Below are 16,550 nucleotides of genomic sequence, written 5' to 3' on the forward strand. Positions count from 1 at the left end.
CCCCTAGTGAACTCTGAAACCTACGAAGTGAGTTCTATTTGCAGATTTTAGCTTACTTCTGTTTTGAGAAAGCTCTGTCATGAAAGACATTTTTGTTCATGTAAGCTACAGAGTTTTACTGTAATGGCTGTGCTCTACTTCCACTCCTCATGCAATATATCCAGCATGGCATTTCTGGTCAACTGTACCAAAATCTATACTTAAGTGAAGGTTGGATAAGGTTCTTGAGGATATGATTTCAAGGCAGCTTAAGGTGATTGAAGTCAAAACTGTTGCATTTGTACTGCCTTGTCTCCTGGCTCATCTGGCTACAAACTCACTGGGTAGGGGGAAGTCCTGAAGGGAGGAAAAAACCAATCTGTCTAAAAACCAACCAAACAAAAAAAGTAAATGTTAACTTCTTGAATCAGTGCTGGCATAAGGAAGAAGATGGGAATAAGGATGAGCTAAACATCTATAATTTAGCCTACTTAAGTTAATATGGAACTATACCCCTTAAATTACTCTGTAAATTAAGTCAAGGGGGTTGGTAAGATGAACACAGGTGCTGCTTGTGTGTTCAAAAATGCCAGGCAATAACACCTAATTCTGAATATTACTGGCTGACTTGTCAGCTGGAAGGAAGAAACAGAAAGCTGCCTGTGAGTTTATGTCCACAAATTCAAGTAGAGAGTGACATGGAATTTGTATTGAGATTCTGTTGAGACCTGCTTCTAACCTGCTGCTTCTTAGAGTCCAACTGTGTAGAGAATCTGTTTATGACAGTTGATCACTGATAAACTTTGAGTATACATTTTTGGTTACAGAAGTGGTTATGAAGAATTAGCCCAGAATGGGCGCACTAGGCAATCTGAATGCAGAAGTACTGCCAGCAGAGCTCTCCTCTAATGGCTGCTGTTGCATAAGCTGTGGGGAAAAAGTGCTGTCCTCCTTAGAGAAATTTGGCTTGATTATATTGTCAGGTTTTATGTTATAAACTGTATTCTAGAGTTTGGTCAAACAAATTAAATGTGCAAGTGCATAAAAGTTGATGCTTTCAGTGGCAATAATATATTATCATCACTTTCCACCTTTCCTAACTCTTCATATTGTAATGACTTATAATAACAAACAGTGCTAAGGTTTTGTATCTGTATTTGCAGATCACCAGGAGAACCTCACTCTGAAAACATTGAAACTAGCCGAATGTAAGTAAATGAGTGGATGAGTTTGTATCTTGTAAAAATGTTTTGAATGTATGTAACTGTTATTCTTGCACCTGCCTAAAAAAAAAAAAGACAAAAGCTGAGTAGAACTGTGGCATTACCTTAGAAAATTTCAAGTTAATATTTTGCTGTTTTAAGCCTCTAGAAAAACTGATGATTCTTTCTTTTTTCTTTTGTTTTTTTTCTTTGGAGGGCGAATGGCTTGAAGGGAAAGTTTAGAGGTTTAATTTAATGTGAACCAGTAGATGGTAGCATAATACAGTGTCAGAAATCTTCAGGCCTATATTCAGACTTGACAGTAGGGGTGTAATTTCCACCTGCTATTCACTAACATCTTGCATGGGTTTGAAGACGCGTCAGTACTAAGGCAAAATACCTGCTAATATCTGTTGTGGCAGATGGATTGCTGAACTAAGAAGAAAAAAAAAAGTCTGACTTAATTTGGCAAACTTATATAGTAGTTACTTCTAGAAACAGAAAACTAGCTTTCTTTCACTAAACAGTGTTCATGTAGTATCTTGCTCACAGTTCTGAACCTTGTTTTGGTCTGTCTTTATTAGCCTAGAAGCCAAGATTAACTAGAAGCAAGATTGTGAATGAACATTGAAATGTTCATTTCAAATTCAAAAGGGCTGCAGGAATGAGAGAACCATTTTAAAAAAGAAAAAAGTTATTTGAGACTTTATTCTTCTGTGAGTTAGCAAAGATTCTTTTCTAGCTATTCAAACCATCCTGTCATAGAACTGAAATAGGGAAACCACAAACTCTGCTTTTCTGGCTTACAACACAATTACCAAAATAATAGAGGGAGTGTAGCCCAGTGGTTAGGGTACTGTCTGAGGCTTCAAAAGATCTGGGTTCATTTTTCTTCTGCCACAAACTTCTCTGACCTTAAACTGTGTCTTCCACACCCTCCCCCCAAGTGGTCTAGCATTTTACGCACTGTGGGCTGAATGCCAGTTTCAGGATGTTTTGCAGGCTAGGGACATAGTGTGAATTGCTCAAGGACTTCTCTGCTGTAGCTGCCCAGTGTGGGGAGGAACAAAGCTGAGGTGGGCCCCTCCACATTGGACTGCATACCTAACCTTAAAAGTGATGAGAAGGAAACAAGGAACGCTTTTCCCATGTGTTTTCAGCAATTCACTGCAGTGAAGTCTTTCTTCGTACTAGGAGGAGCATTTCTCCTGGGACAGCGAATTTGCTTTTCCCTCTCTCATGCTGTCTGTTACAGAAGTGCTGTCTAGCTGCTTTCTTAGGAGTACAGGTTGCAGGGATCCAGACCTGAGAGGTGACTGGCTGTTGCTATGTGGACTTGTGTTAGAGACAGGTTGCAGAGCGAAAACCCTGCCGCAATCTCTTCTTCGGCCCCAGTGGCAGCCCCTGCTGCATTATGTTTTATTGTTCATGCAGCAAGTTGAGTTGTGTTCTTTCATTTCCCTGGCCTAGCCAAATGGGGACAATCAGGCTATAGACTGGCTATAGTGCATTCTGGATATTGTCAGTTGGACTACTGCTTTTTACACGTTGTAAGGAAAGATGTGTCAGAAACAAGGATCTTGATTGGTGTGAAACAAAGACTCTATAAGGACCTATGATAAATCAGAAGGAAAAGGCAGTACAATTATTTTTCCTTCTAGCAGTTTGATAAGTCTTTTTGTGTGTGTGTGTTTTATCCTCCTTAAAACTGAACCTGAAAAAATAATCTACAGTAGTAAGCTTTTCTGTGTGAAAGCTGAATTTTTTTTTTTTTTGGGTACAGAATGATGATCAGAGTTTCCCTGACTATGTAGATTTTGGGTATCTGTCCAAAATACGTCCGCCAGTCAAGCTGTAGGGATTTACCGATTTGAGTAGTAGTTATACAGTATTAATGCACAGTATTAATGCATGGCGTACTTGCAAAACTAAATTTTTTAAAACAGTATCACAATGTGATGTGTACGTCACCTATTACAGAGAATTTCTGCAATCCTGCTGCATAGTTGCTCTTGCCACGTAAGGTGGAATGGCAGGCTGGGCCATACAGTGTGACCTGCAAGCCTACTGTGTAGCTAAAATAGTTACTATGTTATTTACATGCCTATAATTCATTAGTAAATGCAGGGACTTAACACAAGTGTTTTGTTATTTGCACAATTAGTGGTTGTTTTTGCTCTGGTTGGCTGATATAATTGCTTTGTTTGTTTCTGTGTTTTGCATTGCAAGGCTTTATACCAAGAGCATAGTCATATATGTTTCACATGTGTGAATTAAAATAAATTAAAAAAAAAAAACCCTCCTACTGACTCTTTCAGACTCTTATGCAGCAAATTCTTCCATGGATACGTCTTGCTTATCCAAAGCTTTTCAAATTCTGGCTCTGTGTGATGAACATCTTGGTGTTAGCTCAGAGTTAGGAGTCTCTTTTCCTTAACATTCATTCAAGTCTTTGATTTTTTTTTTTTTTTAAGATCATCTTCTGTCACAGGTCTGCATTAATTTTCAGCTTTGATTAGTATAACTTAAAGCCTCTTTAGCACTAAATTACATAATTTTTAATTGTTTACTTTAACTTGATGACTTAGCAGTTTGTGTATTTTCACTGTGTATTGTGTGTTGTCACATATCAAGGCAAAGATTTGGGTATTTTGATACAATGGCTTTCTGTGCATTCATCTTTCCTTTCTGTTTTTAAGGATGGGATGCTTTGCAATTTTGAAACTTGTCTCTCTCTTTTTAAAGTCGGTGAACACCCCTCCATTTAAAGTGTTACAGTTATAGTTGATGTATAGTCATCTCACATTGGAGTAGATTTGATAGCTAGTTTGTTTCCCTTGAAAGAATGGCAAAATAAAAATTCTGCAGCAGTGTCAAAATATGCCAGAAAAACAAATTACAATCATTGCAAATATATACAATAACTGTGTAAGCATTAGTGTTTCAGATGCCATCCTAGTGCTTTCTAGACATAGAATGCTTTAAATTACTTTCCTCATGGCTGAAAACACAGGTGGATTTACATAACGTAACCATGGGACATGCTGATCATGGCCTCTGTATCAAACCTTGTCACATACAGGTATTTTTGTGGCATTTGCTGCTTGTTTTATTGCCATTCTTGGAAGGAAGAGGTATAGGAAGTATCTTTATGTACACCTCCAGCCTTGCACTGTGTTATACTGTGATCTGTCTAGGATGAATTAAAAAATTTCTTCTCAGACTCTTGTAATGCATCGTTTAGCCAGGCAGTGATTCCCCTGAGGAAACTTCATTAGTTAGTAAGACTGCATTGACTCTACTCAAGAATTATTACTTTCTTTAATTTAGCAACTAAAGTTAGTTGTCTGTTTTACCTTTGCTTCTAAGAGCAAAAGTGCAGTAAGATAAGTTGACTGAATTTTATAATGATTTGAAAGAAAAGGAATTCCAGATTTTTACATTAGAAAATATAACTGAAGCAAATGTGTTATAGACCTTGGTTCTTCGCAGGTCATTCTTACATGTTGCAATGGTCAATCCTCTTCTTATATCAGTATTTTGTCTGAAACAGTTTGTCTCATATCATGCTTTCTACTGGAACACTCCAGTGGTCCAGAAGTAGACAGTCAGAATCAGTGTCGCCAAGTTACTGTCTGTATCTTTTGATATCTTGCTGCAGTGCTAATATTAATTTCCTTTCTTTGGGCTGCAGATCAAAACACACTGTATAAATTTCATACTTGACAAATTTAAGCTTGTTCAGTAGAGTACAATGTGAAGTTTAATTGTACTTGCTTGAGTGCCAGGACTACTTTAACCAAGGGAAAACAACATGGAAGGTACTAAAGAATATGTATTTTCCTTAATATTTGATAAAATATTCACTATTTGTTTTGTCCTGAATATAAAAGACAGACTGAAGGATTCCTGCAAGTATGTGAAGCTACTGTCATTTCATTTCTTTCCGATAAAGACAAAGTTGGTCTTATTGTGGCCTCATAGCCAGTACAGAGTATAAGAGTTTAGGACTCCTTACTTGATAATTTAAAACAAAATTTGGAGAACTGTTGAAATATTTTGTGTGGTTAGACATGATTATTCTTTGGAAGTTTAACAGCTGATAACAGTTGTGTACTTTCTTCTTTAAAATTAAGAAAAACAAATTTTTTCAAAAAGTAAGGTTTTGTAAGTTTATAGTTGGTCCTAAACTTAGTAATAATTTTATTCCAGCAGTAGTTCAAGTTGGTTTTTCTTTGTGGTTAAATAAATTTATGGGCTTTTTTATGAAGGCTGTATTTCTCCCTGCCTTTTCAAAAGGCACTGATTCTGTAAATGTGTGCATAGTACTTAAAACACAGTCAAGTATGCCTACAGTCATTACTGTTTGCATATGTTGATGGCTTACAATTGCCTAATAATTGTTTACCCATAATCAGTTATTTAATGGCTTCAGGCCTGTAATGTTTGAGGGCAGGATTGGGGATTTTTCCTGAAATTGCTTGGGTTGAAAAGCCAGGGTATAGTTGATGCATTATTTGTGTCTCAATTTTTTTTTTTTTTTTTTGCTAATTGAATGTTGGAGGGATCACATAGGTGACAGGGCACTACGTGTCTTCTTAAGAAGGACAGATAGGAACCGGAGTATGAAACCAGTTGGTCTGTGGAATGATGTTATCTCTGTAGAGTCCTGGAGCTAATAACCTGAAGAGGAAAGGGCAGTAATGAAGGGTGCTTTTATAATAGGACTGTAGCAAGGTAATTTGTCTGTGACACAAGATTAAGAGATATGTGCTGACCTTGTGCTTGACCCCTCTCTCTAGTTGTCTTTCTGCAATGCTCCATAAAGCCAGGACAACTCTTCTGTTCTCAGGCTCACCCTTCCTGAGGGAGTGCTGTGCCTGACTTTGTCAGCACACAGTGTTCCCGGAGGCATAGTAGATGTAGCATATGTGGTGGGGAGGTACCTTGGGTGAAGCCAGTGTGGTCCCCGGGAGTTCACAGTCTGCACCCCAGCTATCAGGGTCCACCGCACTGGAAAGAATGAGGTTTGGAAAATGGGAGCTCCACGCACATGTGCATTTGCAGACATATGTTCGCTGGGGTGCCGGTGGCCAAGGCAGGCAGAAGGTGTTGCAACACTGCTGAACAGAGGGGCTTGGCTCCAGCTCTGGGTGGAGCATTTGACAGTTTGGTGTGCAGGCCACTTCAAAAGGGTCTGTGTGGGCAGTGCTTTTACTGGAAGCTTGTCTTCTCTAGCACTGCTGCTCTTACTCTAACTAAACAGAAAAACAACATGCAAGGTTTGAAAGTGAAACTCTCCAAAAGCAGTATTTAACTTCACAAAGATGTCCATCCATAACCCACACTTTTTTTTTTTAATGGTTTTCGGTGTCCTGGTCATCTTATTTCCACAGTGCAGTGTATTGTTGCAGGTGTGTAAGTCTGTCTGTGCTTCTGTCTGTTAAGGCATATACTGAAAGTTGTTTTGCTCTTAGTACTAAAAAAACCTGGTCCCTGTTTTTTTCCTATCCAAAAGACAAACATAAGTTTTCCTCTAGTTTCCATGCACATTAATACTTTTGTTGGTTTTTTTTGTGTTAAGAAAGAAAACAGCTTATGAACATTTTGGCACTTCTGAATTCCTAATAGTTCAGGCCGTTGTAAATTTCCACTTACTAAAATTAGCCATCTTGGAGCAATGTGAGACTTCTGTGTAAAAATAATATAAAAGTTGTTGTGTCGCAAGTAGAAACCATTCAGAAATATGACATTTCATACTGATACTTCCAGACAAGTATGAAACTTTCATACGTATTTCTAAAATGTAGGTAAAATGAAAGCAAAAATGGTGCATTTATGCAGGTATTTTTAACTTCAGGCAAGTTTTGAAACTTGGATGAAAATTCTTTGCTCTGAAGAATTACATGCTTCAGATTTTTCTAAAATTTAGATGTTTAAACATCTGATTTTCTCTGTTGCAAAGTTTCCTTTATGTAGCATTTCTGTGTATTTAGTTTAAGATATCAGGGAAATGCAGATTAGATGCTGTTACATTGAAACTTTTGAACCAGCACATTTAATCCCTTGTTTTGTATGTGGTTGAGACATTCAGAAGTTACTTTACAGCCCAAAATGAGGCCCAATGCACCTTTGTCCAAGTATCTAGAAAGGTAGAGGCTCAGTGGTGCATGTTTCTAATGATAGTCCACAGTTTTGGCAGCATTTCAATTGCAAATGCAAAGTACTTCTATCTGGCTTTTTATTAGCTAACAATTAAAAAGTCTAAAGGTGTTCTTTTTTCTTTAAGTACTATGAAAGTCAGTGAATACTCTTTTTTTTTTAAGTGGAAAAATGTGCTTATGAAGTTGTTGGACTTCGGGGAAGGAAGGTGATGCCTATTTTAGGTGCCTCTCCCCCTCACTGAAGTAGTGTCTTGCTGGAGGAGGTTATACAAGGCCCACTGTGTGGGAGGTTACCCTTAAGGCTTAAGGATATGCCTGTGATATGTCTGTGAAACGTTTACAACTGCAACCACACCAGTGCAGCTTCATACTCGGGTGTGCAACAACAGTGGGAGTCTTTGCAAAGATACATATGCAAGTCAGTCACTGCAGCCTTAGCTACACTGGAAGGTGTCTGTGTGCTAATGTACAATAAACTAGTCATTGAGTTTATAAGGGACCAGTTATTCTTCACTAGATCCCTGTATAGGAACCTTGAGGGAGCTGCAGTCTGCACTGTATAGGGTGAGCTAAGAATAGAGAGGGATTTTGTGTTACCTCACTTGATGAACCAGTTGTAATGCCTCAGGCTAAGAACTTAAGTTTTCTACATACTAAATGAGCAGGGGAATGTAGAAGGATATCATGTTTTCACCTCTGGAGAACAGAGAAGGTATGCTACATTTTTTTTCTGCATAATACAGAAATGTGGGCTCTTGGCGCTAATAATACAATAATAAGGCCCTGCAGAGGGACCTGGACAGGCTGGACCAATGGGACGAGGCCAATTGTATGAGGTTCAACAAGGCCAAGTGCCGGGTCCTACCCTTGGGTCACAACAACCCCATGCAACACTACAGGCTTGGGGAAGAGTGGCTGGAAAGCTGCCTGGCCGAAAAGGACCTGGGGGTGTTGGTTGACAGCCGGCTGAACATGAGCCAGCAGTGTGCCCAGGTGGCCAAGAAGGCCCACAGCATCCTGGCCTGTATCAGGAATAGTGTGGCCAGCAGGAGCAGGGAGGTGAGTGTTCCCCTGTACTCGGCGCTGGTGAGGCCACACCTGGAATACTGTGTCCAGTTTTGGGCCCCTCACTGCAGGAAAGACATTGAGGTGCTGGAGTGTGTCCAGAGAAGGGCAACAAAGCTGGTGAAGGGTCTGGAGCACAGGCCTTATGAGGAGCGGCTGAGGGAAGTGGGGTTGTTTAACCTGGAGAAGAGGAGGCTGAGGGGAGACCTTATCGCTCTCTACAACTACCTGAAAGGAGGTTGTAGTGAGGTGGGTGTTGGTCTCTTCTCCCAAGTAGTTAGCGATAGGACGAGAGGAAATGGGCTCAAGCTGCGCCAGGGGAGGTTTAGATTGGATATTAGGAAAAATTTCTTCACAGAAAGGGTGGTCAAGCATTGGAACAGGCTTCCCAGAGAGGTGGTGGAGTCACCATCCCTGGGAGTGTTCAAAAAGCAAGTAGATGTGGCACTTGAGGACATGGTTTAGTGGGCATGGTGGTGTTGGGTTGATGATTGGAATGATGATCTTAGGGGTCCTTTCCAACCTTAATGATTCCTAGTTTTTACTTTCATTAAAAAATAATGCAGCCACCAAGCCAGGAAACACGAAATTGCTACTCTACCCTTAATTGGTTTAGTGGTAGACTTGGTAGTGTTAGTTTAATGGTTGGACTGGATGATTTTAAAGGTCTTTTCCAACCTAAACGATTCTATGATTCTGTAATCCCTTGAGTACCCCAACAGGAATGTGGTATGGAATATCTTACTGTTCTGTAAATCAAACATTGGCTTACTTGGAACTGCATTCTCTGTAAGTGCTTTCATGGATGGACCTCAGTAAGGGTAGCTCTTGTGGAAGGCTTGGTGAATTCTGTTCTACCTTATTAGATCTGTATCCTCGCTTTAAGTCTCCACCTTTTTTACTTAAATAATTTAGCTGAGGCTATGTCAAAAGTCTGTGGAATAGCCAGCAGGAAGATGTGGGGGGTAATTCTAATTCTGTTATATTCTAGTACTGTTGTACATTGTATTGTTTGCTTCCATAGTCAATTAAAAAAAAAAAAATCTAACTTCAGTCAAACCTTCTGTCTCTAATAGAATTTCACAGAACTTGAGTCAGTGAGTCTGCAGCCATAAGTCAAAATGAAAATGTTTGTACAAACAGCATTATTGTAGGCATGGAAGACTTTGAGAAGTAATTGGTAATTAAAAATTGGAAGCAAAAAGACTTGAGTCCCTCAGAAGTTAACTGTTAGAGACAAGCCTAAGCTTAGCTTTGTCTCCTGGCATCTCAGATCTGACCTGATTAAACTGGAGTGTTGTTTAATATGATAAAATGTGTTAGTATATTAGTGTTTATACACTGAAATAACTTTATTCAAACTAGATGTTATGTAAGCTAGAAAGGTGTGCATGCCTCTTTAAGACTAACAGTTTCTCCAGTTTGAAAACGTAAGTTCTTTCTTCTTAGGGAATTGGTCAGCTTTTCACAACATATTTAATCTGCATAACAACTCCAGCTGCTTTAGGTAAATAAATACACATGCCCCTAGTGTGTATATATATACTTAGAACAGCTGTGAGAAGTAATCCATACAATGTTTGTAGTTGTATCACATAGATCAGAAAACACCAAAATTATGACAAAAAACTTGTGATCTACACATACACTGCAATGGAGAAATAAGATGGAAGGAAAATGCCATGAGGAAGGATAAAGTTAAAATGATAATGTGTAAATAAAATAATTGCCATTTTGTATGCTCTGTGGAAAACACAGTCAGTGAGAGAGAGGGAGGAAAGTTAAAGGAGCACTGAGTTTCAACTTGAATTGGAAAGAGCTTTTGTGAAGGCATTGAGGTAATGCATAGGAGAGACTGCAAGAGGAGTAAATAAGGAGCATGTTGGCAAGACAGGTGGCCGTAGCTCAGGTGTAGAAATTCAATATTAACAAAGGAAAGCTTCCACATGATATACTTACCTGCTTACAAATGACAATATTTCACACTAAATCTGAAGGTCTGGAATGACTGAAAGTCAAGAATGATCAAAGCATGAAATCTTGGCATTCAGAAATAGATGCCTGTGACATCATGTACTGGTCTAAGCTGTATCAAAAAACTGTTGTTTTTTTTAAAGCCTCTATACTAAAAGCTGAAGTATGAAAGAAAAGATTAAAAAAAAACTTTTTATACATATGTGGAGAGAGGCAGGTTTTCCTAAGTCCACATACAAAAATTGGAGAGGCTAGAACTCTTTCCTTCGATCAGAACACAGCTATTTCCTGTTTATACAGTAGTGGTTTTGATGGTATTGCTGGTGCTGCTATTTTTTTTTTTTTTTTGTTTTATGGTATTCCACCTCTGTCTTGAGGTGCCAGGGAAACCTTTTCTCTTTTCTTCTTTTCTCTTTTCTTCTTTTCTCTTTTCTTCTTTTCTCTTTTCTTCTTTTCTCTTTTCTTCTTCTTTCCTCTTTTCTTCTTTTCTCTTTTCTTCTTTTCTCTTTTCTTCTTTTCTCTTTTCTTCTTTTCTCTTTTCTTCTTTTCTCTTTTCTTCTTTTCTCTTTTCTTCTTTTCTCTTTTCTTCTTTTCTCTTTTCTTCTTTTCTCTTTTCTTCTTTTCTCTTTTCTTCTTTTCTCTTTTCTTCTTTTCTCTTTTCTTCTTTTCTCTCTTTTCTTCTTTTCTCTTTTCTTCTTTTCTCTTTTCTTCTTTTCCTCTTTTCTTCTTTTCTCTTTTCTTCTTTTCTCTTTTCTTCTTTTCTCTTTTCTTCTTTTCTCTTTTCTTCTTTTCTCTTTTCTTCTTTTCTCCTCTTTCTTCTTTTCTCTTTTCTTGGAATTCACTGGGGCATTTGGAAGGTCAGGTAGACATTGAGGCAATGGTTTTCTCTGTGAGAAATATTTTCTTCTCTAGGATCATGAGATCGTGAAGAGTGAAAGGGAAGGAGCAAAGGTTTTATTGCTGAATAATATACACATCAATAGTTACTTTCAGACCTTGAGGACATTTTCCCTTCTGAAGCAGCTGCATTGAATCTCTGGTACTTAACCAGCCAGTATTAACAGCTAGATGCAGCAAGTGCCAAGTAGTACCAGTGGGTCTAGCACTTCAGTTCTCAAGTACTTGTTCTATGCAGAATCTGTGCATGCATGAACATCTGAAAGGGCAACTTTAAGTTAATATGACAATTTCTGATTAAAATCTTGCTTCCCACGTTATAATCTTTATAGTACTGTATCACTAAAGTTAAGGTTAAAGCCTGCATGTTACACCTAATCAAAATGTTTGAAATGTTTCATAGTTGATATTTTTCATTAATAGCTCATTTTCTTGAATGAAGTGAAGTTTTGGGGGTTTCTTTCCAAAATGTGTTGAAATACGGTGCTCTTGGTGCTGCATTCAGCTGCTTCTATCCCAATTACCTGCAGCTTTCTGGCGAGTTCTTTACTATTTGCATGTTTGTGTAAAAGTGTCACCTTGCTAATCGGCCAGTTAAATCTTCTTGTGTGTTTGTAGTACTGAGCACAATGACTTGTATAGTGGTACAGTTGTAATTCTTCAAAATACATACTTGCCATGTATAATTGCAGGAGAAAGGGGAGGATTTGGCAAATAGCTTTTTTTAGAGAACCATATGCCTTATTAAGCTGAGGAGAGATATTCAGCCTTAAGCTCATCTTTAATCGTGGTTTTGTTGTCAGTTAAATTAACCAGAGAATATTTTTCCTACAGATTTAAGTAGACTAAATATCAAGTAACTTAGTCATCTTGAATCGGTTAGATCGTATTGGTGTAGTATTGCTAGTATTACTAAGTAAATGCCTGGATCATTTGTATTTCATGCCTCTTCCCTCTGTCAGTGGCAACCATACCTCAGTACTATATATCAGACTCAATCACCTGTATGAGATCCAGTTCTGTTTCCCTTGCAGCCTTGCTTTGCATCTAAAGTGCTCTCTTTTTCGGTGATAATTGAGATTGTTCAGAACTGAACAAGATTGTGTGCACTGTAACACGAGAACGTAAAGCTGAAAATTGTGTGTAAACAGGGTTTGCCTTTCACTTACATAGGACCCACAAATTAAATTCTGTGTTAAATGTATTTGCATTTGTCAATTTGAATCCTGTGTTTAAAAAAATCTCCTGATGTGTCCTTTCTGATACAGAAATCTTGTGTTTCAGTGCCTGACTAATCTCTGCCTTGCTGATGCTTTTGAATGAGCTTTGTATGTGAAAGCTGTACTAATCCTTGTACTTACTGTTTGAATGTTTGCTACAGGAAGCGAGCAGCTGCAAAGCATCTAATAGAGCGCTACTACCACCAGTTAACTGAGGGCTGTGGAAATGAAGCCTGCACGAATGAATTTTGTGCTTCCTGTCCAACTTTTCTCCGTATGGATAACAATGCAGCAGCCATTAAGGCCCTCGAGCTTTATAAGATTAATGCAAAACTCTGTGATCCTCATCCCTCCAAGAAAGGAACGAGCTCAGCTTACCTAGAAAACAATTCCAAAGGTGCCCATAACAATTCCTGCACTGACAGAAAAATGAACAAGAAGGAAATGCAAGGCCCAAGAGATGACTTTAAAGGTAAGATGTTGTTTTAGAATTTTCCTGAAATAAAACACATTTAGTATGCATGAGTATGACCCTACAGAATTCACTGTGGTGGTATTCTGCTGACTGTGGTGGTGTTCTGCTGACTTCTTAAGTAAAATACAATATTTGGCAATCAAATATTTTACTATGGATTCTGAAAAATGGCTGGATTAATGCTGAACACTGATTCCAAATCTGGATCTTTACCACATCTCTGTTAAAATCCATATGCGTTTGTTGCCTTCTGAGGCTACTGGTTTTGCAAATATGGAGGTTTTTCTAAGTGCTGTTGTATGACTGACTTAGTTTCGCTAGGTTCGTAACTCTTCTGTAGTTAATGAGTTTAAAAAGTTATACTTTAACTAATTCCAGATTCTGTGTTAAGAAACCTAACGGAAGAACAAAAAATGATACAGTGGATGATAGGCAATACATCTACCAAACTAAAAAGTTAAGCAAAGTGATTTCTAAACCAGTGTATGAAAATGAAATACTGGTCTGTGTGTCTTTTCTGACTTCTCTTTAGCTTTTCAAACTCTCTAGAATAGTAAATACATACTACAAGAATAATTTTGTCATCAAAGCCTGCGGTGCAAACAGAAATCACAAACTAAATGAAATAAGTCATTAACCTTTGAGCAGACTTTTTTTAAGTGTTGTTGCAGTAAGTGGTATAAACACAGAAGTTCAGATTCATTCATTTTAGCTGAAGAAGGTGAAATGGTTTACAGCAAAGAATTAAAAATGCCTACAGAATCACCAGTAAAACATAGCACTGTATTATAAGGGACCTAAGATGCTCCAGTCAATACCTGCATCAGTTTGTTCTTTATCTGATGCAAGGAAAAAACAACTTTGCAAATTATTCATGATCTGAGTAAGCAAAGAGGCAAACACTAGGGAGGGGAGAGGGGAGCCGGTGAAGTGTTAGATGGGCAAGAGGCACGTTAGGTCTGTCTTGTGATTTGTCTCGTAGTTTTGCCTATTTTTTAATGGAGGTGTGCACATACAGGATTTTCCTCCTTCTCCCCTACCCTACTGTCCTCTCTCACCAAGATGGGTGTCTACGAGTCTTGTCAGCCTATCTCCAGAGACAGCCTGTTGTCTAAAGCAATGACTCTTCTGTCTTCTGACTTCTGTTGCAGCATCACAAGTTTTGACCTGTTTTTGTATCTGTATGGACAGAGAGTGTTAATGCGTTCTTACAGCCCATCTGAGACTCTTAGTAACCTTTGGAATTGGATGATCTCTAAGGAATCTAGAGCTCTGAAATTTTTTAAGGTCCATCTGCAGCAACAGTTACTGGGAAAACTGCAGTTAAGTTTAAAAAAGCCAAGGAAAAGGGTATGCAGTTTGCTTTTGTGCTTGACATAGGATTGAAAGTTCTAAATAAATTGAAAGAAATGCCCTTCAGAAAGAATTATTTAAATTACTTGTCTGTAGTGCTAAGTCCTAAGACTATTGGGGAAAAATGTATCTGGACACCATTGTGAGCATCTCAGTAATATCTTAGATGGCAGTCCAAAAAGAGGAAGGAAATAGAGAAACTGCAAATGTGTAAAAAGCATGGGTTATAAATGTAGTCATGTATAAAGAGAGCCATTTCAAAATCCGTGTTATAATTACCTGGGAAGCTGTTTTCAACTTTGATCACCAAGAAGTTAAATTGGGAACAGAGAAGGTCAGTGGACAAGCAGTGAGCACACAATCATAACAAAGTTTCCATAAGAGATAATGAAAAGATGATTAACAAATTTGCTAATTAGGGAGCATGGTGTTGGCAATATATAGAACACATGCAGTCTTTTTAACAGTCAAGGACTACTGTTAAAGCTTGACTTCATGTACAGATTTGTCATGGAGTATTACTGAGAACAAGGTCTGAGAGGAGGTATGTTTACTCCGCTGGATCACTTAGTTGCAATAGAAGGGGTGAGAGGAGAAGGTGTGTAAAAGCTCACATACTCAGATACAAGTCAGTTAGAATTGACTTGAGTTAGAAGAAAACTTCACTTATGTTTGTTTTTCTCCAGCTGTTCTCACTGCTGTAAAGTAAAAATGAGGCACACTCTTAACAGCAACTCAGTTAGAGGATGGTCACAGGATATGACTTAAAACTGTTACGAAACTGCTGATGGTAATACTAAATATTTTAACTGGAAATAGCACATGGTTTGTTCCTTAAATACTAAAACCTGTAAAAGAATGACTGGGGAATTCCTGTTTTAAGTATGGAAATCTGAAATGTGTTATATTGTTAAATTGTCAACTTTGCTGATTAATTTTTATGCTATGAATAACCTGAGTCAGTGAACTTGAGGCTATGGTCCGCATTTTGAGGAGCTATGTTATGGAACAGCATCTGTAGCAGCAGTTAAATTTCTTTTAGGCAAGTTTGCTTCTTGAGCATGCACTGCAACAGATAAGAATAGGAGATGTTGCACTAATCTTGAATCCTTTCATAATATTTTCAATGCTGTTGTTTTTTTTAACAGGACATTTTAGTTTTGGAGCTTTTTCACTGTCTTCAGACTTGTTGGAAGTCAATCTCAGTAGCACGACATAAGCTTAATCTTTCCTGTGTTATACATGCTCTAAAAATGGCTTTGGGCTCTGCGAAAATCAATAGGTGGTCTGTCTTTGCATCATTCAGTTTGTATTTTTAATTTAATGACTGCTTGGAATGAATGCTAGTGTAGGCAATCACATTTCAAAATACTTTACTATATAACTGTATTAAAATGATACACTTCCTGCATAGGTAGTTTTTTCTAGTGTGGTTGGTGAATACAGTACTGTGATGTGTGGTTTTCAGATCTCTAGAGATGCTATTAAACAGATTCAGTTTTAGTTCTAAATTACATGTCAGTTTAGAATAATCTGCTTAAATGAGAACATCTTTTCAGGGTCTGATCATGTGGTAGTCCTATTCTAAATCATCACCTGATACGAAAGCACCTGTGGGTTCTGTTTGAGATGTAGCATGGAAAGCTATAAATGTTTTCTCCTCCTCTTTTCTAAAGAAAAAGGAAGATTTCAAATAACAAATGGACCACCAAATTACTTATTTCATATCAGGGGCTTGTGGGGGAGGGGGAACAGGCAGGTATTCGGAGCCCATGCAGATGATGTGTGTAAACCAGCTTTGTTAATCTGAATAGCATGTTGATGAGTATACTCAAGTTGTTTATCTCAGTGAGGCCTAATGTACAAAGAAATAATGCACATGCCCAACTGTGTATGTAATTTAGAAGGCAGCATAAATTTCTGAGCATGTATTGTGGGGTTTTGGGATGATTTTCAGGCATCAGTTTAGTATAAAAACAGTTGCAGAAAGCATTAAAAATAGAAAAAAGAAATCTTATATTCCCATTAATATACAACAAAACAAATTATTGCATCTTGAAGAAAAGATCTGTTTTTAAGGGAGAAAGTGTGTGAAGTCCATACACATGTGCTGTGTTTGGGGGGGAAAAAAAAGAGGTTGATAGTATAGTTTGTATATAGTTTAATGACTTATGCATTAACTGTGCAGATTTACCAGAAGACTGTATTGTCACACAGTCTT

The 16,550-nt window shown here is 38.0% G+C and overlaps 1 protein-coding gene across 4 annotated transcripts in view; it reads left to right on the forward strand.

The window, feature by feature from the left end:
• UBE3A (ubiquitin protein ligase E3A) overlaps positions 1–16,550 on the forward strand; it is a 54,780-nt gene that overhangs the window by 18,866 nt on the left and 19,364 nt on the right. For all 4 annotated transcript variants that reach the window (XM_075719583.1, XM_075719604.1, XM_075719597.1 and 1 more), the window contains 2 exons: positions 1,143–1,187; positions 12,663–12,973. In XM_075719583.1, coding sequence (XP_075575698.1) covers positions 1,143–1,187; positions 12,663–12,973 — 356 coding nt within the window. The remainder of the gene's footprint in view (positions 1–1,142; positions 1,188–12,662; positions 12,974–16,550) is intronic.

Source organism: Pelecanus crispus, chromosome 1 (assembly GCF_030463565.1).
Source record: "Pelecanus crispus isolate bPelCri1 chromosome 1, bPelCri1.pri, whole genome shotgun sequence".
NCBI classification, from domain to species: domain Eukaryota; kingdom Metazoa; phylum Chordata; class Aves; order Pelecaniformes; family Pelecanidae; genus Pelecanus; species Pelecanus crispus.